The sequence below is a fragment of the Strix aluco genome, chromosome 12 (assembly GCF_031877795.1).
Source record: "Strix aluco isolate bStrAlu1 chromosome 12, bStrAlu1.hap1, whole genome shotgun sequence".
NCBI lineage: Eukaryota > Metazoa > Chordata > Aves > Strigiformes > Strigidae > Strix > Strix aluco.
The window spans coordinates 9,387,368-9,413,367 of NC_133942.1; the positions used below are offsets into that span (position 1 = coordinate 9,387,368).

At 38.5% G+C, this 26,000-nt stretch overlaps 2 protein-coding genes across 6 annotated transcripts; both read left to right on the forward strand.

The window, feature by feature from the left end:
- Positions 1-458: 458 nt before the first annotated feature.
- Positions 459-25,854, forward strand: BNIP2 (BCL2 interacting protein 2). Of its 5 annotated transcripts, XR_012624829.1 has the most exons (15): positions 528-636; positions 4,780-4,916; positions 5,426-5,556; positions 6,311-6,378; positions 7,441-7,608; positions 9,512-9,688; positions 10,323-10,425; positions 10,722-10,853; positions 11,445-11,531; positions 11,684-11,782; positions 13,251-13,286; positions 15,687-15,731; positions 21,568-21,707; positions 23,629-23,755; positions 25,538-25,854. XR_012624829.1 is itself a non-coding variant. In XM_074837308.1 (13 exons), exons 3-13 carry the CDS (start codon positions 5,507-5,509, stop codon positions 21,578-21,580), a joined length of 978 nt encoding a protein of 325 aa, XP_074693409.1. In that variant the 5' UTR covers positions 459-521; positions 4,780-4,916; positions 5,426-5,506; the 3' UTR covers positions 21,581-21,684. The 5 variants fall into 5 exon arrangements, 4 of the variants coding, with proteins under 4 accessions (XP_074693409.1, XP_074693412.1, XP_074693413.1 ...); XM_074837308.1 differs by lacking the exons at positions 528-636; positions 23,629-23,755; positions 25,538-25,854 and adding an exon at positions 459-521 and having other exon boundaries at positions 21,568-21,684; XM_074837311.1 differs by lacking the exons at positions 23,629-23,755; positions 25,538-25,854 and having other exon boundaries at positions 511-624; positions 4,782-4,916; positions 21,568-21,684.
- Positions 21,569-25,854, forward strand: GTF2A2 (general transcription factor IIA subunit 2). Its single transcript, XM_074837314.1, has 4 exons — positions 21,569-21,707; positions 22,228-22,332; positions 23,629-23,755; positions 25,538-25,854. Exons 1-4 carry the CDS (start codon positions 21,636-21,638, stop codon positions 25,561-25,563), a joined length of 330 nt encoding a protein of 109 aa, XP_074693415.1. The 5' UTR covers positions 21,569-21,635; the 3' UTR covers positions 25,564-25,854.
- Positions 25,855-26,000: the final 146 nt, after the last annotated feature.

Consider the following 26,000-nt stretch of genomic DNA (forward strand, 5'->3'; position numbering starts at 1 on the left):
CGCACAGAATTCCATGAGCGGACTTTACATTTTCCATTCTGTGTCCCGTTTATCGCGGCCCAGGACTCGATCCCTCTGTTCAGATTCCCGTGACAAGCAGCTGCCTGGCCGGACGGGCAGCGGCCGCGGGAGCTGTCAGTGCCCAGGGACGGCAGCGGCGCCGTTCATCACCTCCTGCCGAGGCTGCCGGGCCCGCAGGACTCGCCCTCAGCACGCTCCCGGGAGGTGGGCAGCGCTCCTCGGCCCCGGCCCCCGGAGGACAGACGCCGCCCGGGCCCCGACACCGCCCTCAGAGCGACGCGAGCCCCGCCCCGCGCGCTCTCCACAGCCGCGCGGCCGGCCTCGGCCCGCCCCGCCCCGCCCCGCCCCGCCCCGCCCCGCGCGAGGGGAGAGAGCGCGCACGCGCCAACTGCCCTGGGGGGTGCGGACGGCAGCGACGTTCTTTTACGCATGTGCGTGAGTCCGCAAATCCCCTACGGCCAGGGGCTGCCACGTGACTCCGGCGGCGTATGCGCTTCCGGGTGAGCAGGGGCGCGCAGGCGAGCGGGCCCTTTCCGCGGCGGTGGCGCGGCCGAGGCCGCGGCCCGGCCCGTTACGTCCCTCCCCCCCTCCCTCCCTCCCCCTGTCTCCTGCCAGGTATGGCCGTGGAAGGGGTGATTAACGGCGAGCCGGGAGCTCTGAGCTGTGGCCGCGGCCAGGCCGGGCTGTGCGGGCGCAGGGCAGGGCCGCGGCCCGGCCTCCCGTCGGTGCGCGGGGGGTGGCGGGGCTCAGTCCGGAGCCCTCGGGCGCGGGGGTCCTGCCGGGGCGGTGCTCGCCCGCGCCTCGGGCGTGAGAGTCGGTGCCAAGCTGCGCCGGTGCCTGGCACGGTGGTTGCCCCGCGGGGCGCGGAGCGGGCTGGTGCGGCCCCGCTCTGCCGAGCTCGCGGCTTCCTCCGCAGAGCGCGGTGTCGGCGTCGCCCCGGGTGGCTTCGGGTCGGCGCTGGGAGCGGCAAAGGGCTTTCAGCCCTGTTAAACTTAGCAGTGCCTTCCCCCGCCTCGATAGAGTGATCACACTGGAGCGTCAGCCTTGTTTTCATAAAGGAGCCTGGGGGTTTGTCGTCGATGACGGAGACTCTTTATTTCCCCTTTCTCTTGAGTGTCTGAATAATGAGTGGGGTCTGTGAGTGGAGTAACTTTTTCCGATGTAGGTTTAGCAAATGCACCGTATAGAGCTATGTCGCAGTAGTTAAGAGTTGCTTTCTAGTGCCTTTTATTTTAGTTCCTCCTTATTTGCAGCTACTAATGTAATACACTAAGTAGTGATTGATTATTTTTGGTTTACTTGTATGCATATTTAAATCTTACAAAGGCATATTGCGTGTATTTAGGTGGTGTATACATTTCTTTTGACTGTTGTCTGGCAAGTTAGTATTTCCCTTTAAATCAATCTCAGTGATTCAGAAATGCAGATTGCTCTGAATGTAGAGTTTAAAGTAGTATCCTCGGAGATGAAAGCAGCAGTTTTCTCAAAAGTTTTCTCTTTTAGCTGACTGATTTCTTTGTGCTTTGATGCAGAGAGAAGGGAGTAAAAGGGGTGAAGAATTGACTTGTTATTAATGAAAGTTCTTGCACTACCTCATTATGCAAAGTTACAAGTGATAAAGTTTGGATGTCTGTCTTCAGAGCTGGGAAATGTCTCCTGGGGTCATGGCTAGTGTGGCCACATTCTAAAAGTCAATGGGGTTATAAAAACATTTAGAAATTATAGTGAGCTGCACCATGTGGACGTGTGTACCAGAAAATATATCTGTTCCTTTTGTCTTGCTGTAAAATCAAATGTGAAAAATATTCTTAGCGGTACCTCTTTAATTCACTTAACTAACAGTTAATGTTTCTCTCAATATGGTGAAAGTGAAATGTAGAAGAAAAGTAGGCTAACCTTTTTTTGAAATTGATTTTGACTTTCTGAGACAGAAACAGCAAGCTATCCTTTGCTGACCAGGTACATAGTTCACTAGTGTTCAATAGCTCATCACTGCTATTGTCTTGCAAAATAAACTTTGTATTTATTCTACTTCAGATGCTGAGGTACTGATCAAGGACCGAATATGGGTCTTAGTATTGGATAGGCAAATACAAACATATAAATGTGTAACTGCTATTTATTTGTGTATTCTTCTGAGAACTCAAGGGTGAAAACCTAAAAAATAATTTTTGCAAGGGATCTTTAACTTATATAATAAGATTATCTCATGCATTCTGGTTTTTTTTTTCTTTTTTAAGTGTCTGGGACAGATTATTTAGCTATAAACTAAATTTTAAAAAATAGCAATTTATAGTAGAATGTTTAACACTGTTGTATTTGGTACTCCAGCACCTGCCAACTAAGCCAGCTTGGTATTAATGAGAGAACTCTGAAAATTATGTTTTTGCAGAAAAAGGATGAGAACACTGATGTTTGACTTCTGGTGCAAGCAGTAATACACTTCATGTGCAAACTTAAGTAGGTTTAACATGGTGTTCTGGAAATGGAAATCAGTTCATCAGCTGTAGTGGAAGAGTAGTGGGTTTTAGTGATGTGTTTGCCTTGGTGCTATTTTTCTTTTTGTAGTACGATAACTTGCCTGTTGACATAGTTTAAAAGGCATTGTTAAGCACCAAGGTCCCGTGGTTCCAGTAAGAGAGCAGAACCAAATGGCAGTCCTGCATCCACATGTTCTTTGATGCGTTGAAGTTTCTGACCTTTAGATAGCTCTCATTCTTCCAATTCCATTTCTTTAAGTAAAGTGGAAAGTAATGAGCAATAGAGAGTAAAAATGATCAGGCTTGCTGTTCTCAGAAACCATGACTTGAGTTGGCCATGCAGAGTGCTAGAATCAGGTAGAAATTATTGTTTTTCTTCTTCATGACTAATAAGTACTTGCATTATTGCAATATATTGCATTTTTCAAGTTAAGATTTTTGATCTTTGGTTTACAGCTGAATTAAAAAGAGATTTTGGCATAGTAAGACCAGAAGATGTCAGCACTACCACAGCAGCTATAGGAAGACTATTCTAAACTTGGCTTTAATTTGTATGAGCAGAAATAGTAGACTTTTTCCCCTGCTTTTTAAGCATTTATACTGGTGATGTAAAATTATTCAGTAGTTAACTTTGAAGTCAGCACTTTTCTAACTTTATTGAGATTACCTTTCCTCCTTAATTTCTCATTCTTTTAGCTGACAAATTGTAGTGCTTTTGTATATGAGATTTTAAAACAACTGCTTATCCTGCATCTTAAGTAGGATGCTGAAAACCTAAATTCAAGCTTATTTGATGCTGAGCTTGGAACTTGCCTTGTAAGTTTTTTGCAGTTGTACTATGTGGTATTTAGTGAATGATTGTTTTCAAATCTACCTTAATGAGAAGCTGCTGGTGAGAATTCTGTAAGTAAAGAGAAGTGCTTTGTAAAAGTGTTTTAAACTTTGGTTACAGCATGAGTAACTTTTAAACTTTGTGCCTGTCTTAGTGTATTGAGTTTATCTCAATGTAATGAAATACATGCTGGTAGAAATTGCTTCTGCACTGAAATGCTGTACATCTGAAATTAATAGATGTTACTTGGTGTTTGGTATTCTTCAAAAGCCTGGTGAGAAAACTGCTTAAGTCTTGGAGCAAAACTACTGTAAACTGTCTTGTGGGAACTGTATTGTGAATGCAGTGCAGGCAAGGTCAAGAATAGCATCTTACAGCCACCAGCACAGTGATAAGGTTGGTTTGTGGTGGTGGGTTTTTTGGTCAGTTTTCTTAATTTCTTCATCTGTCTCTTAAGAATAAAGTCATCAGTCTAGATTTTCTGTTAGGTTTAGTGTCTGTTTACAGTGAACTCTGTGATTGCATCAGATGGCCCATTCCATAGTGATTGTAACAACTATATTCTTTTGACTGTGTCAGGTACCTTGTGAAACTTCTGGTGCTTTGTCTCAGTGTCCTGAAACAAGCGCAATAAAGAACTATGCACATATTCAGTGTTACTACTAATCATAATATGATATTATCTCCAAGCAAATATTTAAAATTCATTGTTGCAAACACTCAGGAGAAACTAACTGTATGCTGAGAATATCATCATCTTACTGCAAGAGAGGACATGTTTCATGAGGAAAGTCATATGATTCAAGCAGCAGGAAACTACCCCAAACAGCATATTAGTCAAAAAAGGACAAACAGAAAGCGGGAGAGCTGGGAGGACAATTGCTGGGGGCAACTTCTTGGAGACTGTGTGCACAGGAACATACTGCCAGCAACTTAGTGGTGCAGGGGCTGAACGATTCAAAGGAGAGTCTGACCCTTAAGAGGAGCTGGGTTGCTACCTTCTAGAAATTTTAGTTCAGTTTTCTGGGTGAGGAAAGCAGGGAAACATCAGTAAAATAAGCTTACATTTTGGTCATTGGCATTTAATTTGTCTCTGGTACTGCAGTTCTACAAAGAAAATAATCAGCTTGTATAGTGTGGGTTTAAGCATTGCAGGATGTTTTAAAATCAGTCTGTGACTGTAATCAAGTCAGGAGAAGGTAAATTGAGATTTGTTGTGAAAGGTGATCCCACAGAACAGTAAGGGTAACTTGTTTCTTTTTACCCATGTAAAAAGTAAATTGTGTCTCTGGCTTAATTAGCAGTATGTTAGCAGTCAGACTTTGTACTTACTGGTGTTCTGTGTTGATTGCTTCTTTGCATTTAAAAATATCATCATTTCCTGTTTTAGCATTGATTTTCTTAACATCTTCATTGATAAGTTTACCTGTTGCTGCCAATCTTTAGAGCCAGCGCCACCAAGGGAGTCAACAGCTTGGATTTATATGTCAGCAGAATGGTTTATTATGTTCCATTATTGGGAAGTCCTTGTTGCTGGTGATGGGTGAGCCTGGAAAAACACAGCTTGACTTGCACTTCACAGGGTGAGTTCTCTGAAAACACTTTCTGAAATAGTTATCTTTAAAATGTTTGTGGTTTTCTTGGTTTTTTTAGAACTGGGTTGAGTTTAAGATTTGACCACTGTAATTTTTTTTCTCAAAATATACAATTATTCAATATCTCCTATAGAATCTAGAGCTGTCAGATTTCATAACAGTTTGGAGTGAACCGGTGTAATCCCAAATGCTAGATCAGGTTGCTCAGGCCCTTGATTTTAATTGAGAGGTTGATCCTGCTTGAGCAGGGCATTGGACTACACGAGATCCCTTCCAACCTAATTTATTGTATGACAAACCATTCCATAAGCAGTTTTGCATGGAAAAAAAAAAAACCAACAGCAAAATGGAACCATATCATAAACTTTTCCCTGGTTTGTGTGTGGTTTCTTTTTTTTCCTGTGTAATACCTCAACTTGATGATAAATAAAAGGATGTGTTGCAAGTATGGGAATTACAATAGTACTGAACTAGCATCTTCTGTTATGTTCCTGCAGCTCCTCTTTAGCCCACTGTCCTGAAAACAAGAGGTTCTGGCTGATCAGCAGTCCCCATTAGTAATTCAAGTTGGCTGGAAAATGGAAGGCGTTGAGTTTAAGGAAGAATGGCAAGATGAAGATTTTCCAAGGTTTTTAATGTTTTTTTAAGTAATTCAAATCAAATGCATAACATCCAGAATAAGCTGCTACTTTATCTTCCTGGTGAACTAACACTCGGTAATAATCTTGAAGTGATTTTCATTAATACAGTAGCCTTGAAAAGGTTTTGTGGCATGTTTCTTTATGGTCTGGAAAGGGATCACTTCATGTTCATGTGTAACTTAACTTCAACAGTGGCATCCCTGTATTACTTTCCAGTGTTACTGAAGTGAAAATTCATAAACTTGGCTTTGTTTTCCATGGTAATCTTTTGCAGCTACGTTGTTTGCATATTATTACCAGTGTCTGAAGGCCCAAATATTTCATTAAGCAACATTTCTAAGTTGAGCCTGCTAGTGGTGCTTGGGTCTACAAAGAACTAAACCAGCTGACTTCAGAGGCACTCTGTAATAACATGACTAAAGTACTTTTGTAATGTATTTAATGTCAAATTTTCTCAAGCAAGAATATGAGAAGTTTTCTTAAGGGTGACACATGCTAGTAGCAACCAGTATTTTGTCATTTGTCACATCAACAGATGGTTGCTTGAATGCTGTAGAGGAATTTTCTGCTACTTTGCGCTTTGCTTACTGAAAGCTTGAACTTAGGTTATAAGTAAATTTAGTTTGGTACTATCCCGCAGTGGTTTTTTAGCAGTGTGTAAGTCTAATTATTTAGCATTTAGCTGGCTATTTAAGGAAAAAAATGTTTTGTAACAATAGTTTCTACTTTGTACACCACCAGGCCCCTGCCAGAGGATGATCCTGTTGAGTCAGATATATTGGCTGAAGCTGGAGAAGAAAGTGAAGCTGGTACGAACATTTCACTCCAGTCAGGCTGGCTGCTTCCTACTTAGATGGCTGTTTTAAAGCTTCATTTTGTTTTAGGGTGTTTTTTTGGGGGTTTGGGTTGGTGGTTTGTTGGGTTTTGAGTCAGGCTTGAGGAAACAGCATTCTAAATTTTTGTATGTGAAGGGTATTATAAACATCTTGACTTCTCCCTGTGAACAGAGCTATCCAGGCAATACTGGACAAAAATGAATTATTGCACTCACTTCTGACCTGTCTTAAAATCTTGATTCATTATTTGGCTTCTGTGCATCAGTTAGGACTTGCCTTAGTTTTGCTCCAAATTTCAGACCTTTGTGGCCTTATTTTAAGAATGTTGCCTGCCTGAATGGTCAGAGGGGAAATAATACAGGTGTTTTCTTAATGTTTAAATTTTTTGCATCTTGTCTGTCTGCTTTAGTTGTGGCATTTTTAGTGCTAGATCTGTCATTTCATTTTATTCCCTGCTTTCAACTGCTAAATCACAGAAGTATTTGCCTTGTGTCTCAATGCATGCTGTGTATTCACCTAACTGTTGCTTTAATTTTCTGTCCTCGCTGTTGTTTGTCAGCCTTCTTTTTTTTTTTTTTCAGCTTGTGTGTTTATTTCATCAAAGATGGTTATGATGTTACGAATACCTTAACAAAAACAAGGGCTAGGGACATGAATCTATTGCGTTATTTGCAAGACTTATTTAGTATAATATCTAGAACAACTCATGGTATGCTTTGATGTAGCTAATACGGGTAATAGGTGCTTAGGTGGTGGCAGCATTACAGGTTTTTCTTCTGTAGGGAGTATGGTGGGTCTAACACTGTCATCATAGCATGTATGCAATCGGGTAAACTTATGGCTTTGAGAACTTTGACCTCCAATGCTGTTCTCTTCACCTTGTGTTTAATTCTTATTCCGAAGATACATTGTTTAAATTGTGGGTGTTAATTTACAATGCATTCTGAGAAAGCACTATGCTCTTCTGTCTTGTTAATATGCTTTTCTAAACTCACTTTAGCTTTGAAAATAAATAATTTGGTTTTTTAAATACAGAGGTTAATGGAACCAAAGTGAGGAAGAAACTAATTGCTCCAGATATTAGCTTAACTTTGGATCACAGTGAGGAATCTGTTTTGTCTGATGACTTGGATGAGAGTGGAGAGATTGATTTGGATGATTTAGATACTCCTTCAGAAAACAGTAATGAGTTTGAATGGGAAGGTAAGTATTTTGTTACTTTTGTCTGATTCCCTAAAATATTTCTGTGTGCAGGTCAACAGGTCTTCAGGTGGAAAATAACTATGACTCAGTATTACAAGAGTAAAAATGTAAAGGAAGTGATTAGATTAGAAATTGGAAATAGGCCCAATGAATTTTTAAAGTGCAAAGCAGACCTTGACTGATTAGTAAAGAGGCAATGTATTTATCTGGAGTTACAGCTAACTTAGGTGAATGTCATTAAACACCTGTAAGACCTGAAGTTATGGAAAATCCTCTCTGTTGCAGTATGTTTTCAAGAACCAACCTGGGAGAGAAAATATACAAGGTGTTTCACATGTATTATATATAGATCAGTTTTAAATAGAGGTGAACCATATAAAGAAATATAGATTAAGGATTAGCTAGTCAGAAGTCGACGAATTGCAAGCCTTTGTATTTAAGGAGGACAATGTTATTTTTAAATATATTCAGTAACACCTGATCTTATATCTTACTGTGGTGAGAATGGCAAAAGGTCAGTAGCCTTAGAGTTTGCATGTTCTCTGGATTGACTGGAAGTGGTAGAAGATCCTCTTTTGTGTCAATGAATTCTGAAATGACTTGATAGGAAGTTAACTTAGCTATAACCTCACTAGTAGTGATCTTAATTTTAAGAAATGAACAGGTTCTTCATCTTATTCTTATAGGCAAAATCTGGAGATTCTAGCAAATTTTATTTGAGGTAAAAAAGTTATGTGTATGAGTTAAAGCACAAGTTTTAAACTTGAGTTTAACTTTGTTTTAAGGCCCTTTTATGTAAGTCAAGAACTGTTGTGTTGGTCAAATAGTCGGAGTCTTTAACTTCTGTAAACTTCATGACTTAAGAATGTCTCTAATAAGTAAAAATGTAAATTATTATTATATTTTATTCTGGAAACAAAATAATTTTAATTCCTGAGTAAACAGGAAGCTTTCTTTTCACTATTACATATAAAACGCTACCTGTTCTTCATTCCAAGATAGCTTACAAATGGAGAAAAATACACTCTTTAGAATAAGGTGGGGTTTTTTAATAGGTAAAGACATATTGCAGGTGAAGTTTTCATAACAGAGACTGGGTTTACCTGTGTAAAAGGATTTTCATTATTTTAGTGAAGAAGAACTGGTGTTTAGGGTTAGTTTTACAATGATGCGGAGGAAGTGTTCCGGATGTTTGTGCCTTGTTTTTAAAAGTGGCTGAAAAGGGTTTCTGTCTTTTCTTCCTTTAATGCTGCTGCCTTCATTTTCCTGGAAGGATAGTTTCAATTAACAGCTTTGTCTTGGGAACAGACAACTAACTTGCAGTAGGTTTTTCTCGCTTTGGGTAAGGTCTATGCAACAAAGCCAAGAATCATAATTTAATTGGAGCAAATTGTTTTAGATTGCTGTCAGCATAAATTTCGTATGTATTGATTGCACACATGTGAATTAGATTTAATTTCTGATAGATTTGCCTGCATGTCTGCTTGCAAGGTACTGTCACTGTTTTAAATCATGCTTTTATGTAAATCTGTGATCAAGCAACCTGTGTAATTATCATTGGAGTTAACCACTTTGTCTATTTTGGTGAGATTCATCAAGATCTGTGTTCTGAAAGCCTACAGTTGAATAGGCTTCCTACATTAATGGAAATCTGTCATGTACTTTGACATAGAAAATTACAGTCAACAGATAACTGCCAACATAAGAGTATTTTGATAAAATATATTTTACACCCACGAGATCCTATTTTGTAATGACTGAAGGAACCAAGTCAGCTGATATGTCTGACTGGCTAAAGAATATTAAAATGGATTAGATAGCAAAGTGGTTAATTGGTGTTGTAATTGATTGTCACTATACGTAGTATTCATAATGGATCTGGAACATGTTTTAACTTTGGCAGATGATCTTCCAAAACCAAAAACTACTGATGTAATTAGGAAAGGATCACTTACTGAATACACTGCAGCAGAGGAGAAAGATGATGGTCGACGCTGGCGAATGTTTAGGATTGGAGAACAGGACCATAGGGTGGACATGAAGGCAATTGAACCGTATAAAAAAGTTATCAGTCATGGTGGTAAGGATTAGTGATGTGCTGAGCGGAACTGTTGAGAAACTGCTTCTTTAAGCTGAGTTTGGGGTGGCGCAGGAAGAGCTTTGAGCATAAAGACTCATGTGATGATTCATTTGTTGCAGTGTTAAGGCATATGGTTGATAAAATATTTTTTCCCTATTAAACTAAAATTCCAAAATGTACACGTGTTCAGATGAAGCTACTAACATGCACATATGTAGTAAGATAAGCTTATCTGGTCTACAGTGTCAGTGTGACTGGTTTAAGTGTGTTGAAAGCATGAGCTGTAGATCTAGTAAGGCATAATCAATTTAATGACTCTTCCCAACAGTCTGTGGAGTTTAAGTTGGAAGAAAAGTTGACTATATAAAAGTCTGAGACTTTATACTGAGATGTTGATTGTAGGTACAGCATTGGATTTACATCAGCATCAGCTATTTCTTTAGAAGTAGACAAACTTGAAAAAGAAACCTTGATATTTTCTGTAACTGTATGAATCTGTCTATATAGAACAGATATTTGTTGATCTCTTCAAGGTAAATACTGAAAAAGCTTATTGAATGTGCTTGACTTTGTGTAAATGTAGTCAATTTGTAGTCATCTTTTTCACTATTGATGCTTTTTTCTTTGTTTTTAGGTTATTATGGTGATGGGTTAAATGCCATTGTTGTGTTTGCTGTTTGCTTTATGCCCGAAAGCAGCCAGCCTAACTACAGATACCTAATGGACAATCTATTTAAGTAAGTCATTATCAGCCTCTGAATATTGTCTTAATTTCACATTGTGAAACTTAGCATTTGGATGTAAGGGCAGTTACTTCTCTCTCTTTTTATTAATGAAACTTTATATTTCAGATGAGGGAAAGGTAACAAATAGAAAAGCAACTACATCTGCTTCCAAGGGAAGGAGAAAAATTATTATTAGATGTTGCTCAACACTGTTGCCAACTCTAAATTTTTTAAATATATTTGAGTGCTACGAGGAATTTAATATCCACAGATCTTCACGTGAAAGTTTTCTTTGCTTGTTTTTGCAGGTATGTAATTGGCACTTTAGAGCTGTTAGTAGCAGAGAACTATATGATAGTTTACCTGAATGGTGCAACAACACGGAGAAAAATGCCAAGTTTAGGCTGGCTTAGGAAATGTTACCAGCAAATTGATAGAAGGTAAGAAGCTCTGCAGTGTTTTCTTACAATATTCAGATGCTCAGTGATACACATATTTAGGAAAAACTGCTGTTTATTGTGGTGTCTGGAGCCTACTGGTTAAGATTTAATGAAGCAAATTGCTTGGTGTATTGAAAACCTCTTCCTAAGCTAGACAGTGTGGAATAATGCTACAGACATGCCTAGTTGTTTTTTGCATTTTTTGAGTGAAAATACTAGTGTTAGAATACTTAATACTGTTACCACGTAAAATATCCTTAAAACTTCATGTATTAATACAATAAGGTAATAAGGGGGGGGTCCTTTGTGAACCGTTTCATCATTAGTCATGTAAAAAGATTCAAAGACACTTGTCTTTAGAATGTTATTTCCCTGTCAGTGTTGTCAAACTTATACTGTATCTTAAATTTTGATTATGTAGTTGTGTGGTGTTTTTCTCTTCTGGCAGATAGTAACGAATAATGGAATATCAGAATACCAGACTGATCTGACTGGTTGTGCTTGCAAAAACATACTTTTTGTATATTAAAAAACACCTTGTCATGCTGCCTTTTTGTTCTGGTAATTATGTCCGCTGTTTGAATTCTTCAGGTTAAGGAAAAATCTGAAATCATTAATCATAGTTCATCCTTCTTGGTTCATCAGAACAATTCTGGCCATCACAAAACCTTTTATTAGGTAATACTCTGGAAGCTATTTCTTTTTTTGTTTGTTTGTTTAAAAAAAGTAATCCTAACAACTATTTACTTTAAACTTCAAAAACTGTTTTAATATTGACCTACTGAAAAATTTTTAAGTTGTAACTGTACCCTGCATTTGTTCTTCCACAGCTCAAAATTCAGCCAAAAAATTAGATATGTCTTTACCCTGGCAGAACTAGCTGAACTCATCCCCATGGAATACGTTGGCATCCCAGATTGCATAAAACAGTACGTTTTATTATTCAAACATGTTCTACGCTGATTATGTTTTAGAACCAGTATATATTGTATACAGCGATTGTTTTGAATGTAATACTTTGCATTTAATAAAATTTAATTTAACTCAGATCATTGCTATCTCTAGGAGGAGTACCCATGTTTGACCACATTTCTAACTTCAGTTTGGTATGCAGTAGCACGGATAGTCAAAATGTTAACGTATAGGGATCTTCACAGATAGTGCCTTACATGATTACCAAGTTAGGGTGTGTGAATTAAGTCTTCTATAGACAAGGCCTTATTCCAGTTGCTCTACCCCTTGGTATACTAAACTGGCTTGTGAGTGAGAAGTTCTGGGCATGTTGATACTGAAGTTATGTACAGTATCTTCAGTGTTCGTGCTAAAACGTGGAACAAGTTACGTGGTGAAATATGACTTGGGTTGGAATTTAATTTAAAAGAGCTGTGGTGAAAAAACGCTCAATCCCTACCCATAACAGTTCTAAAACTACTTTGGCGAAGAGGTTGGGGCAGCATCAGTGTCCTTGGTTTTCTCCTCTTCCTTCCCTCCAGATATAAATATCCATTTTAATGTCAGCACAACTCTGCTTTCAAATATGATGATGATAATTTTGTCATAGTATCTGTGGGTGCAGCAATAGAGTAGAAACTATAAACTTGGGTCTTAAAGCCAAATGAAAATACTAACAATTCTGATGATAAATTGATCAGCCTAGTAGAGGGTATAGCATACAAAACCTATAGAGTATGCATCACAATAGGTGATCACAAACTGGGAACTCCATAAAGAAAGATGGCGTAGTCTCTACTGTGTGGACAGAAAGGCACATCCATGTTGGACAAATTCCTCCCCCACTCCTGCAAATGGCTGGTTATTGCAGTAAACATTCAGCTGGTATCAGTTGCACAATTTAACTTTTTATGAAATAGAGAAAATGCAGTTTTCTTGGGGTGGGGAGGAAAGACATGACAATGCTAAAGCAGCCTTGTGCTATCTTTAGAATATTTTTTTTTTACTGGGGCTTTTGAGGGATGTGTTTTGAATGTTCAGACTGGCATTCCAAGTCTTGAAAGACTCCTTTCTGTATTGATGAACTTTTAACTGTTCTGCAAAGGCTGAACTTGTCTGACACGTGGAGTTAATTCCCAGACTTCTGTGGAGGATTGTATCTGGCTTCAAATGGTTTTGAATACAGACTTTAAATTTTAGTGATGGATGTTAATACTGGACAAGAAGTTGTATTGAATTCATGTGTTATGTCATAGTAACTAAATCTTAATGCTTCTTGTTTAATGCTTATAAATGTTGGAGGTGCAATGTTTTTTTTCTTAATTATCAGTTCTGAAACTTGGTATATTTGTACAAACTGTACTGACACTAATACCAGATTGCAGCTTCTGTTGAATTTGGCCTTCATATGTTATATTTACTGAAATCAAACTTTTCCTCACCAAGGTATGAAGAAGAAAAGTTTAGAAAGAAACAGAAAAGGTATATTCATATTTTGATTAGGGTTGCATCTAGAAAAGACAATTTGCACTGCAACTAACTCCCAGTTGATTGGCTTGCAAAAAGGAGTAAGCATTTGTAAATATAAACATGCACTAGTGACTAAGTCTTTAAGCATGGAAGTAACTATCCTGTTTGCAAGTACAGTATATCATCTAAAAGAACTCACCCTGGATGTTCAGACAGATACTTGTGAATACTCTCCATTACATGAGATGCTCACTTTTCAGGGGATACATAGATTCTCAACCGAATCTTCAAGAGGCAAAAGTAGTGCTTCTGTATGAATTAATTAAATCAAGTTTCACTGTTTCTAACAAGAAGTGGTGTCTGAAGGAAGAGCTGGTTTTAGGCGCTAAGCTGTAGCTATGCGTCAGCAGAGATGCAACTGGAAGAAGTTCTAATATTGAACCTTGCATTTCGTATTTTTGGTATTCACTCCCTTTTTAGTTAACTTGCACAGATGCAATCTAAATTAGTATTTTTAGTGCTGTTTGTATTTGCAGTGCCTATGCTCCTTGCTAATAAACATTGGATTTTCATTTTTGTTAATTTTCAGTCTCTTGCTAACTATTCAAGCTATTCCAGCAGCTGATGAAATCTTTTGAATGGATATGTTACTTTTTCACTGTCACTAACAAATGTACTGAAAGGTTTTGCTACTAACTTTGCTTTTTTTAATTACTCTTCCTGTGTGTGCATAGCTATTGAGGGAGGCTTATTGTCTAAATTGCGTAATGAACATAGAGAGGAACACTGAGAAATTAAAAAGCATTTGAATTCTTTCTGAAAGCTAGCAGGTAAAGCTAGTGACAAGCATTGAATGTTTTCTAGGAATTACTCCAATTAAGTGATGATTTTGCAGTGTGTAACCTGAAGTACTAAGCCTGTCAAATTTAAGAAACCCTTTCAGTACATATTGAACAACAGTTCTGCTTGATTTTTTTTTTTCTTCCCCAGCCCAATTCTATTACAGGGCCCATTGTATTCAGGATGCAAACCTGAGACATTCAAACAGTAATGTAAAAACTTTTAAAAATCTCCAGTACAACAAGCACTTTCTAGTGTGCCTGGCAATATCATCACTTATACTACCATCACTTTTGCAAAAAGTAGTATGTTCCTAAGTGAAACTTATATATAGAGGAAAGCTCACAGACACTATTTGATACTGAGACTTTAATCAGGTTGAAAGCAGTTGTAGGCATTACTTATTATAATAGGGGGAAAGGAGATGTGTTGAATTTCACTTACTGAATTGTTGAGGATGGCAGTAGGAATTTTTTGGCTATGTGTATGAGTCACTTTGGAAGCTAAAATATGATATGCTTCTATGGATTTATATCGTCAGCTATATGCTTATGCATAGCTTGTTTGCATTAGGTTACCATATTTTCTTAGACTTTCTGTGGTCGGTCTTTTTAAGTCATGTGAAAACATGGTTTTTGAAGATACTGCAGTGAGGACAGGGATGAGTTTCAGCTGCATACTGTGCAGGTGAACAGGTATTCCAGACAACACTGTTTCAGACCTATTGGATCCTTATGTGCTAGGTTCAGTTTACAGCTGCAAAAAAAACCAACCCACTTGCCTCCCCTTCTTATGGCTTTAATTTACCTCCATTCACAACTTACTTTCTAGAAGATATAGTTAAGACTGTAGCATGTTCTTACTGTAAAGAGGAAAAGTACATCTCATGCAGGACTGTCAACTACCACTGGTTTCTGCAAAGCAATGTTTTGTTTGCTAGTTCTGAGGCAGATACAAAAAAAAAAAAAGCACAAGCAAAAAAACAACTTTAGCAGCATGATGGTGAATTTTTCCTGGGTAATTACAAGAGTTTTAGAACTTAATAGAAAAGGTATTGCAGTTAAGGAGCCACTTAACTTTTGTTGATTCGACTAGTGCTGTTACCTTCTTGGCTTAATTACTGTAACATTAAAGGTAATTCTGTGCTTATTCTTCAGTCATGAATTCATCAAAGTAGTAGTGCTTGAAGGCATTGTCATGTTACCTGTAAACTTGTATTCTTGCTTGCATTCATTAATAAAAGCACAGAACCTGCTTTTTTTTCCTCTGTAGTCAAACTTCACTTGCACTTTTCAAATGCTTCATTTCAAATGCTATAGTTATGTAAATGGTTTCTTAACAATTTTAATTTCTAGGGGGAGGTAGAAAAATAGATACTTTTTTTTACTTAAAAGCGTTGTTGTGACTACATTCAATAAAAATCTTAAATTAAGATATATTTACTAAAACTCTTTCCATGTAAAAGCTTTGTGTTTTCCTGATAAGATGAATAGTTTTTGCTTAATATATGAGCTATCAAACTAGACTACTTCTTAACATAGTTTTAATCTTACTGCTTTCTTTGCTAAGCAGAGTTGACCAAGAGCTGAATGGAAAGCAAGAGCAGAAAAGTGAACAGTAAGTTTGGAGTCCAAACAAGACTGAAGAATATGCAGATGGAATTATGCTATTTTTGCTCTATTTTACAATGCATTCTCTGTGTGTGTATATATTATATAACCTATTGAAAAAGGTGCTTAACTTCTTTGGACTAGCACAGAATGGACTGCTTACTGCTGTATTGGTTTGTCTTGACTTTAATAGCTATGTTTATGTAATCATTTTATACTGCTAAATGTCAACCCTATGTTTTAAGAGGATGTTCTTGCAATTGTTTATCTAAATGATGCATGTTCTTCAGTAAAATATTTATATACCTAAATGTTAAAGGAAAGAGATAATATATATTTTTATGACTGAGCAATATATTGTGTGTACCTGCTGAAGGAATTCATTTGCAGGTAGACGAGGCCATAAGTTACTTGTTGTTATTGTATAAATCTGTTTTGCTGTAAATGGTCAAGTGCATTTCTTCGTTGCCACAGAAACCTTAATTTGTTTGGATATTAACAATCACACAATGTAGTCTTTCACAAGTATGGAGATCCTTATTTTTGTTCGCATACCTAATACAATCATTATGCACTGACCTCACTAAAGTGAGTTTGAGCTTTGATGTCTGTTAGTCCATTTTTCAGAATGCAGGACTGCAGTTCTGTGAACTTCAGTCTGTTGGCCAAAGGATTTAAGCCTAAGCCACAATAGAAGCTGAACCGTTTGAATGACTAGTAAGATATCAGACCTTTCTCAATTTAAATTGCGAATTTAGATTCTGCTTCAGTAAATCAAGGCTATCTCAGCTACCATTAGGAAATAAGTACACTGCAGTTCTTCCTGGATGAATATTGGTTGTCACCAGTAGGAACTCTAGTCATACTCACTAAAGCTTAAGAGTTACACAGATATTCTAGCCATAATATCAATTGTTTGCAGAAGTATGGGGGGATCTTATGCTGTCTTGTAGATGAAACATCTTAGTTAGGCACATGATAGAAGCACTAATTGCACTTAACAGAAAAGTGATTTAAAGGTTGGTGTGTTTTTCTTTCCCCACAATGATAGTAAACTTGTGTCTGTAAGAGGTGTTCTTGGACACATAACTAGTGTAACTAGGGCACCAATAATGCACTGGTTGGTATGTTGTAAAAGTTTGTAATGTCTTTTGGCAATCATTGCTATTTCTCTCTAAGGACAGGTACATGCAAATAAATCCATTCAGGAGTTGAACAATATAATATTGTAGCCAATATGTTAAATCTTCACTTTTGTTTTTTACTGTGCTCACAATTTTGTCTTAATGTCAAAAATATGAGTTCTCAATGATATTAGAAGTTAGCATTATACAGTTCTCTTACTTAAAAAAAAATGTTGCATTCAACCAAAGTACTACCTGACACTGATAAATTGCAGTCAAGAGAGCGTTCCAGGGTCAAGACTTATTACCAATTAACAGTTAATCTACTGTCTCTAATGACACATGTATAGACTCTGAGAGCATATTCATGTCAGATGAGGGCAAATTGCCCATGTCTCTGGGAGTTGAAGTCTGCAATTCAGAGACTTTCATCTCAAGATCTGGGTACTTTTGTTGTGGTAGTTTCTGTATCACAGTTTCAACGAGATTAATGTGCAGGGTGTTCTCTTTCAACAGGCAGTGCTAATTTCAAGTTGCCTTGCATCCATTTCATCAGGTTTGGATTTTGTTCTGAAAGCAGAACACAAATGTGAACAGTTTCTTTGGGGCTGTCTATCTCCTGCTTCAATTTCAGTGTTGGCCCAGATTAATGTAAAGCTCCAGTCAGTAAATTGGACACTTACAGCCTGTTTACTTCTGATACTCTCACAGTGCAGTGCATGAACATGCAAACATGTAAACCTGCCTGATTCTTACTGATTCTGTGTGGGTCCTAAGCTAGATACTAAGCATTCTCATCTCATTTCAATGTTTTCCTAATTAAAAAAAGTATTCTTCTTGGTAAAGTCATATTCTTAGTGGAAGGATTGTAGTTCTACGTGTCCTGTTGCTTCCTATGTGTACAGTGCAGTATAGAGTAGCCAGTCCTCTGTACAGGCCATATTGACAGATGGTGGGATTATTATTGTTGTCTTTCCTGGTGGCTGAGTGATTCTATAGTTTCATGCTGCAGTAGTACTGTTTCTTTTGGAAATGTGTATGTGCTTACCAAATGGTTTATTTCTCTAGTATATGTTTTTTTGAATTAATATACAGCACAACAGTTCTTCTGTCCCTAAAGATATGCAACTTGAGAAACAGGTGTACTAAAGACCTTTTGCAGCTCATCATTTAATGGTGAGGTGGATGTTTACAAAAAAACATAGAGGTCCCAAAGTTATCTTGAACACAAATGGGTAACTTTTTGGCAAACTTACCTTTTTTTTTCCTATAAAATAATTTAATATATTTTAATATTTAAAAATCTGAAAAGTTGGAATGTCATACTGTTATTAAAATTATCTCAAAACCTGAATCACTTTGTGATAAGATACGGTATTGTAGGGAATTCACCATTCAATTGTACTTCCTTCTAAAAATAAAACTCATGTTGCTGGAATATGGTTTGAGCGCTATCAAGAAAAGATAATTTCATGAGTCACTAATTTATTTTTGATTTGGAAGTCTCATTAGTTTTTCTCTATATATGTGGTAATAAGTCATTAGTTATCTTTTATTATTACTACACGCAACTGAAATAGAGATGTTTGGGCCAGTGGCCTCTCTGTGGATGTGACATTTTGTAAATTGATTTCTACACAGCATAAGCGTTCAGAAGTGGCAAAAATATTTTGAAGAAAGTGTCATTAAAACCCGATGTGAGTAGACTCTAGGTTGCTTGAATGTTCTTGATGTTCTGTGTAGTATGGCAAAGCCATGTTGTGTTGGAAAGTAATGGAGAGGAGTGTGTAAGGATTTAGTGCTGAAGCAGATTGAAGTCTTTGAGGTTCTGGAATGTTAAAATGGAGATTTCTTTGGTTCCAAAAAGCTTAAACTGGTTAGAATAATATGTAACCTTGTTCATAACAATGCAGTTTAGCAATTTTTTTTCTTTATTTTCAGTGGACAAGTAAAGAATAGTACTTCTTGCTGCAAGGAACTTTGTACTGAGAAACAAGTTACATTTTGAATTGCACACAATTAGTATATAGTCTGTATTTTTTAGCATGTTTCAGCAAGTTTGTTGCATTGTACACTTAAGTGCTCTAATGATGGCTTAAGACCTTTCAGCAGTTAGTTTGTGTCAGACTTCAAGATTAATTACATGGTGGTGGTAATGGAATCTTTTTGTGAAATGACCTGGAAGTGTGTCATAGGGAGGAGAGGGTGGCATTGGTGCCTAGTCATGTCAGCTTCACTGATGTCATCTACTGAAATGCCTGAAGTTAACTGAAAATAATGGAGCTACATTGTGAATGGGCACTAAGCTAAATCTGTCACATAGTAAGTTTCTTGGTGAAAAGTGTATTTCTTCCAGTGTCGAATTTTTGTCGGTGTATCCTATGGATTTATACAGTATTTATTATGTAGGAAGATGGCTTAAATGCATCTCTTAGGAAAAGCTGTTGTCTTTGGAGATGACTTTGATTCTCAAGTCACTCCAGTCTCCCTCAGAAAAGTCTCATGAGGAACAGAGGGGAGAGGGGTAATAGCTTGCATGCTTTTTGTAACCGCAGAAGTCTTACAAAGCTTTCAGTGAAAATTCTTACTCAATCCTTGTGAATGCAGGTCATTCTCTAGAGGATTTGTTTCACCGACTGGTTGTCGGAGATGCTTGAAATAAGTGCTTTAATTATACTTTTTAAGGATGCCTGGTTTTAGTCAGAGTAGCACTCTGAAATGTAAGGAATATTTAAATATTCATATTCTGAAAGACAAATTTTGCAGCTTTCCTAGCTTCCCTTATCGCATCTTGTTCCCTATATTGAGCTAACAGGAAAGAAGGATGTTTGTGAAGAGGATACAGTTGTGTTAGTTTTTTCATCATTCCCTTCAACCATGAGACCAGTGAAATTAAAGCCATTCTTTGCTTAACTAGATTGTTTTTCAGTTTTGTAATTTCGACTGCCCGGTTTATTCTGATTTAAACATACTGATTTTATTTTTTTGTAGTATTGAAAATGATCTGAGAAGCTACTTGAGTGTTTTCAAAAAGTCAAGTCCTTATCTTACCATGCTCCTTCCTCTAGCTTGCTCAGCTGCTAGTTAATATTTATGACATGGAATTCCAGGTTAATAATTAGAAAAAAAAAAAAATCATGAAAGACAGATGCTTACTTTCCTAGTGGCTGTACAGTTCTGCAGTGTTTCTTATTCAGTCATCTGAACAAAGCATTTTTATTAAAAAGAAAAGCCTGAGCAGTAGGGTACTCTAGCAGTTGAATGGTAGATAGAAGGGTTAAGACATTGTCTGTTAGTATCAGTAAACTTTGTGTGATATGGGAAGTGTGCAGTTTAACAAAATGAAGCTGCAGTAATCATGCAAAAACATAGATTGTGAATCACAGATGATACAACTGGCTTAAATTTACTATTAATATTCTTCACAGATGTGACTGTTTTCCTTTACCACTTTTAATATAAAACTATGTAAGTACAAGACTTTCCACCTACCTCTTACGAATGATCCTTTCTTTTTAAATGAGCTTCTGTTTGTTCCAAGGTGTCATGGAGTAATGTGATAAACACATTTCTGAATGTGCTAGCTGTTAATACTTATGGGAAACTTTTTAATTAGGAAAAAAATAAATGCTATATGCAATAAATACCTTTGGAAAAGGTCTGAATGTTTTATTTTACTGCTTAGGAATATATTGATAGGAATGTCTTCTGTGTTTGCACCACCACCTTCCTCTTAAAACCATGAAATTTAGATTTGATTCCCAAAGCATTGCAGGACTAGTCGCAGTGAAGTTTAACAATTATTTTGAAGATAAGTTTTGGAGCCGAGTATTTCAAAGGCTGGGAGTATAACGTTAGAGGAAAATGGATTAAGCTCTTTGCTTAAGGAGGGTGTGGATCTCAGTCACTTGAGCAGGTAAAATAAACCCAAACCGGGCACTACAGCCGTTTTAACTGCTCGTTATTATGGAATGTTTTAACCCGAACCCCTTGCAGCACTCGGTGTTCAGTGGGGGGGCTGCGCCGGGGACAGCCGGGCGTGCCAACGCCGCTTCCCCGCGGCGTCCCACCCCTGCCCGGCCCAACCGCTCCGCTCCCGCCTCAGGCGAGCGCTGCTGCGGCGGCGCCAGCCCCGGGGGGCGGGATGAGGCCGGGCCCCGCCGCCGTTCCGCTTCCGGGCCACGGGGCGGCCGGGAAGGGGCCCTCACCTCTTCCGGCCGCCGGGAGCGGGTGAGGCTGGGGCCGCGGGAGGCGGCTACTTCGAGCGGGGGGGCCCGGGCCGGGCCCGTGGCGTGGCCCTTGCTTGCGCGGCTCCCCCTTCCTGCGGCTGCCCGTGGCTGTGGGGCGGCGACCGGCGCCTTCCCCCGGGTTCGCGGGGGGCGATGGGCGCGGGCGGGGCGCTCGGTCCCCAGCGCTGGCCTGGAGTGCCCGGCCCGGCTCTCCTCAGCGCGCCCCCGGCGCCGCGGGGGGACGGGGATCGGTTTGGAAGCCGAACGGGCGCCGGTGCGGGGCCCAGAGCCGCGCCGGTGTCGGTCCGGCTCCCTCCCTCCCTGCCGCCGGGCCGTAACGCTTTGTGCTCTTGAGCGCTCTTAGTTGTCGGTCAGTGTTTGCGCAATGATTTTTAAAATTCTGTTTGCTCTTGCTGTGCATTGTACATTAAGGGCTCTGTTGTGTTTTTTAGGTTTTTAAAATTATTTTTGTTTGTTTGTTTTAAATGAGAGCGAGGACTTAACAGGCGTCGAGTGCCGTGGATGATCAGGAGGGTGTCCAGCCCATCTGGGTAAGCCATGGCGTACCAGCTGTACAGAAACACCACGCTGGGCAACAGTCTTCAGGAGAGTCTGGATGAGCTCATACAGGTGCGTGGGGTTTAGGGTCAGGGCAGTTAGCTTAAGAAAAAGAGAGGTTAGTTATTAAAATGGCTTTGTGGTTGCTGTATCGGGGTGCTTACGGCCAGTGTTTGGAAAATTACTGATTGAAATCAAAAGGTATTGGTACTCCATTGGCATGGGAACTCTTAACATTCTAGGTGAAGGAACATGTTTTACGTAAGTGGCATAATCCCCTGTTGCATGGCCCAGTAAATGAACAGCCAGATTAATTGGGAACACTAATCGATTTCCAGCTCTTATGGTTGTTTCCAGTGAGGGTTTTTCAGAAGAAATATTTGTGTAGCACAGAAAATTATGTTAGCACGTTATTTCTTCTCTCAAAGTTAAAATAGGAAAAAGGAAGTAAACATAGGAACATAATACTTCTGTAAATTGTTCTTCTAGAGATCTGCTTCATGTGAACTTTGTTTTGATGTTTTTAATTTTTACTGCATTTTTGAGTTTACTTTGAAGCAACTCAAAACTTCTTTTTTTTAAACTACTTCAGTCACAGCAAATCACGCCTCAGCTGGCCCTTCAGGTGCTACTTCAGTTTGATAAAGCTATAAATTCGGCCCTGGCACAACGAGTCAGGAACAGAGTCAATTTCAGGGTAAGATAACAATATATAAAAGTTCTTCATGAGGTACAGTAACCAAGTGTTGATGCAGAATGTAATTTAAAGCTGTGTGCTCTAAGCAAAAAGAAATGAAGGTCCATTTTGACTCTGAAATACTGTTTACATGTATATTCTGTATGCAGTTGTAAGGCTTGTTATCTTACTCTGCCAGGGATCTTTTGAAGGAATGCAGAAATCAAACAGATTTGGTGGGCGGATGAAAACAGGGGAAAAGGGAAATGCTTTGAGTTGCATGGCCATCCTCAATGTGTTGCAGATGGGGAGGGAGACTTGCTTCTCTTAGTTGTTCCTAGCAGAAGTGAGATGAGGCCAGATTTTCAGCCACATCTATAATGTGAAGAGAGACTAGGGAGTTGTACATCTACCCTTATGCAAATCACTGAATCATTTTGTAGCTATATTCTGTAGGTATCATAGAAAAACAAGTTTGGGTTGGTTTTTTTTTTTTCCCCCCAGATGGCCTCCCTAATAATGTTAGATAGCCAGTAAATTGTTAAATGTCAACTTGATTGTCATTGTGAGAAAAAGACCCAAAACAATTGTCCTGTTAACTTACATCCTAATATTTTTTCTACAGTCTATGCACAATGCATTAATGAAGTGAGCTCTTAAGATCTTAGTTTTTAAACCATATAGATACCTTAAAAAGAGCATAACTTCTTTTTTCCAGCACACTTAACTTGCTTGTGATGTAACATGGTATAGAAAACTGTTCAGAATGTGTTTAGTGGAGGAATTTAAAAAATGTTACTTGGAGTTAAAGTTCAGGACTACCAGTTTGAAATATGTGAAGGTAAAGGTCAAAAGATTTACTTATCAACATGCTCAATCATCAAACGAGGGATACTCCTTTATGTCACATAGGTTTGTTTTGTCGTGATTTTTTACTTAACCAGTTGCAGAATTCACATCTAGTTATGATTGTGGCTGTAACTGATTTTTCTTATGGCCCATGCTTTAAGGAATCTTTTCTGATACTGATCCTTTATACATATTAGAAAAGTTACAAAACTTCTCAGCGTACCTGTGAAGCTTCCCCTTGGATAGACTAACGTCTCTACATGGTCTTAAAAATTTCAGCCACTGGAGGGCATTTAAACTACAGTTTTCCCCAGAATTGCCTGCTTGCCAAGTTTGTATGCATTCAGGTTTACAGTTGGCTTTATGGCAAACCTAGTTCTAGGAGGTATGTAGTTCAGTAGATATTAAACATATTTTCTGTTACTTTTGGGATGCATCCTATAGAAAATGTCTCTTGTCTTTTTAAAGGGGTCTCTGAATACATACAGGTTCTGTGACAACGTATGGACATTTGTACTGAATGATGTTGAATTTAGGGAGGTCACTGAACTTGTCAAAGTGGATAAAGTGAAAATTGTAGCATGTGATGGAAAAAGTAAGTATGGAATACGATATAAGTAAACTGAGACACAATACTTGATCATGTATAGAAAGTTTTGACCAAATGTCTGATTAAAGCTAGATTGATTGTATTATTCAGACAAAAGTAGGTCTCTGCACTCCCTTTTACGTATGATGAGAAATGAAACAAAAGCAGAATAAATGCTTCCCTAATTCATAAGCACTGAAATAGGAATGCGTTAGAGACTGCTTTACGTCTGTTGTTGGGAAGTACATACTACTACAGCGATGACAAAGTCGGCACTAATCTTAATTGAATTTCTGTGTGGTGATTTTTCTAGTATTAACCTGTTGGTTAGAACAGCGCCATGTTTTATTGACTGTCCATCGGTCTGAGCAAGCAATTGTCTGAGAAAACTGTTTAAGCAATTGTTTGCTGGATTTGATAGTAGGAGACCCAAGCATTTGCAAATCATAAGATTTATGTACTGCTCAACAGGCCCACTGTAAGTACACTGCCTACAGGAGTTTATGTTCCACATTTGCTTCACTGGATTACTTTTGTCATTGTTCCTTGGAATTCTTTACTGGAAAAAGTCGTTTAGTGACTTTTGTGGCAAGCTGGTTTATAACTTTTAAAACCATCAAGTGTGGCAGAATATCACTAAATACGTGTGAAATGGTGCTACTTGTTTCATCCTTGGGGAGTGATGCTAAAAGGAAGGTCTGAGAATGGAAAAGGCTTTATTTAAATATACCCTAGACCTCTGAAACAGGTTCTTCATGGCTTCCTGATCCTGGCATGATTACAGTAGTCACTATAGTGACTTCAAATTGTAGTTCTAAAGAGTTGACCGAATTTATTGTTTGCTTAACTTCTGGTATTAGCCAAGCATATAATCTTACTGTTTATTTTCTGTGTGTTTATTACAGTTAGTAGAGGAAACCTTACTTTCCAAGTATTCATCATTTTCACTCTTGATAAAGTATGCAGATAAGATTTAAAGACCTGGGTGACTTAAAGTTAGTGCTTAGGGATATGGTGTAGTTGGGATCTGTCAGTGCTAGGTTAACGGTTGGGCTAGATGATCTTCAAGGTCCTTTCCAACCTAGATGATTCTGTGATATTCTGTGAAAGTTGCTATTAACATTACAGCCTTTTTTTCCTCTCAAGTAGTTGACTTGCTAAAGGAATGTAACAAACACTGACTTGTCTTTCTCTGTAACCAAGTTATGCATTTTTTCCATAGAACAAGAGCAGTAGTGGTAGTAATGCCAGAAGTTGCACTGGTGCTAACTGGTGCTTCTGACAAAAGTTCAGAACAGAGAATTGCTCTCAGTTGTTTTATGAAGATGATGCTCATTCTTGCATCTACTTCAAAATGCATAATAAACTATAGCCTGCACTCCACAGGCATTTATGATCCTGGATGTCCAAAACCCTTTCTCTCTAGTTGATCCTGTGATTTAGCCAGCTCTGCTCGTGGCTGATGGCAGTAAGTGTTTGTGTATCACTACAGGTTAGAGCAAAGCTTCTTGTATTTTTAATGCCTTAATAGCAAATGATGTGTGTGCACAACCTTGAAGTTTTGTGCTGGCTCTTCTCAGTGTTGCTAACTGAAGTGAAACAGCATAAGCAGTTCATGCATTGCATTGATAGCAGTGGAGGGAATTGGGTAGGTGCAGAACATGTTCTAAAATGCCCGGGCAATGCTTTTGAGCTTGAGAGCTTGAGCTTAGAGAATGGTATTGGTTCTGTTTATACTCAACTGTAGCAGGGGTATGTATTCTTCACACTTTCTTTTTTCTTTCCTAGACACTGGTTCCAATACTGCAGAATGAATAGAACTGTGGTTTGTCTGCAATATTTTCTGTTAATATGCAGCACTTTCTGGAGAGAAGCATGGAAAGGGACTGTGTTCATACTTAATTCTTGTGATGCAGATGTGAGTTAATTCATAGTAGAAAGCATCACAGAATGACAGCGGAAGAAGTACCTGTAGCATTTCTTCAGTTCACCTTATAGGGCATGAATACAATATTACTTTCTTTTTTTTTAAATTACAACAGATACTGTTGTCTTTTTTGTTCAAAATAATTTCTGTAATAAACTTTTATTTAAAAACTTGTGAATGAGTGATCATTGGAAAGCTTTGTTTAAAAACAATCATTAATACAGTATTTTCTCCCAATATTGTCTAAGTGTATTTAGAGTAATGTTGCAAACACAAAGGTCTTTCAGTTACAGGGTCCTGAGTATGGTTGCACTGATTAGTATT

What these genes read in the sequence shown, in the direction of transcription:
- BNIP2 (XM_074837308.1), top strand. Translation starts at nt 5,507, where the DNA reads ATGGAAGGCGTTGAGTTTAAGGAAGAATGGCAAGATGAAGATTTTCCA. An exon ending in ATCCCAGATTGCATAAAACA is followed by an intron (nt 11,783 to 13,250) that starts GTACGTTTTATT and finishes TTCCTCACCAAG; the next exon opens with GTATGAAGAAGAAAAGTTTA. An exon ending in TTTAGAAAGAAACAGAAAAG is followed by an intron (nt 13,287 to 15,686) that starts GTATATTCATAT and finishes TTTGCTAAGCAG; the next exon opens with AGTTGACCAAGAGCTGAATG.
- GTF2A2 (XM_074837314.1), top strand. Translation starts at nt 21,636, where the DNA reads ATGGCGTACCAGCTGTACAGAAACACCACGCTGGGCAACAGTCTTCAG. An exon ending in GTCTGGATGAGCTCATACAG is followed by an intron (nt 21,708 to 22,227) that starts GTGCGTGGGGTT and finishes AAACTACTTCAG; the next exon opens with TCACAGCAAATCACGCCTCA. An exon ending in TGTAGCATGTGATGGAAAAA is followed by an intron (nt 23,756 to 25,537) that starts GTAAGTATGGAA and finishes TTTCTTTCCTAG; the next exon opens with ACACTGGTTCCAATACTGCA.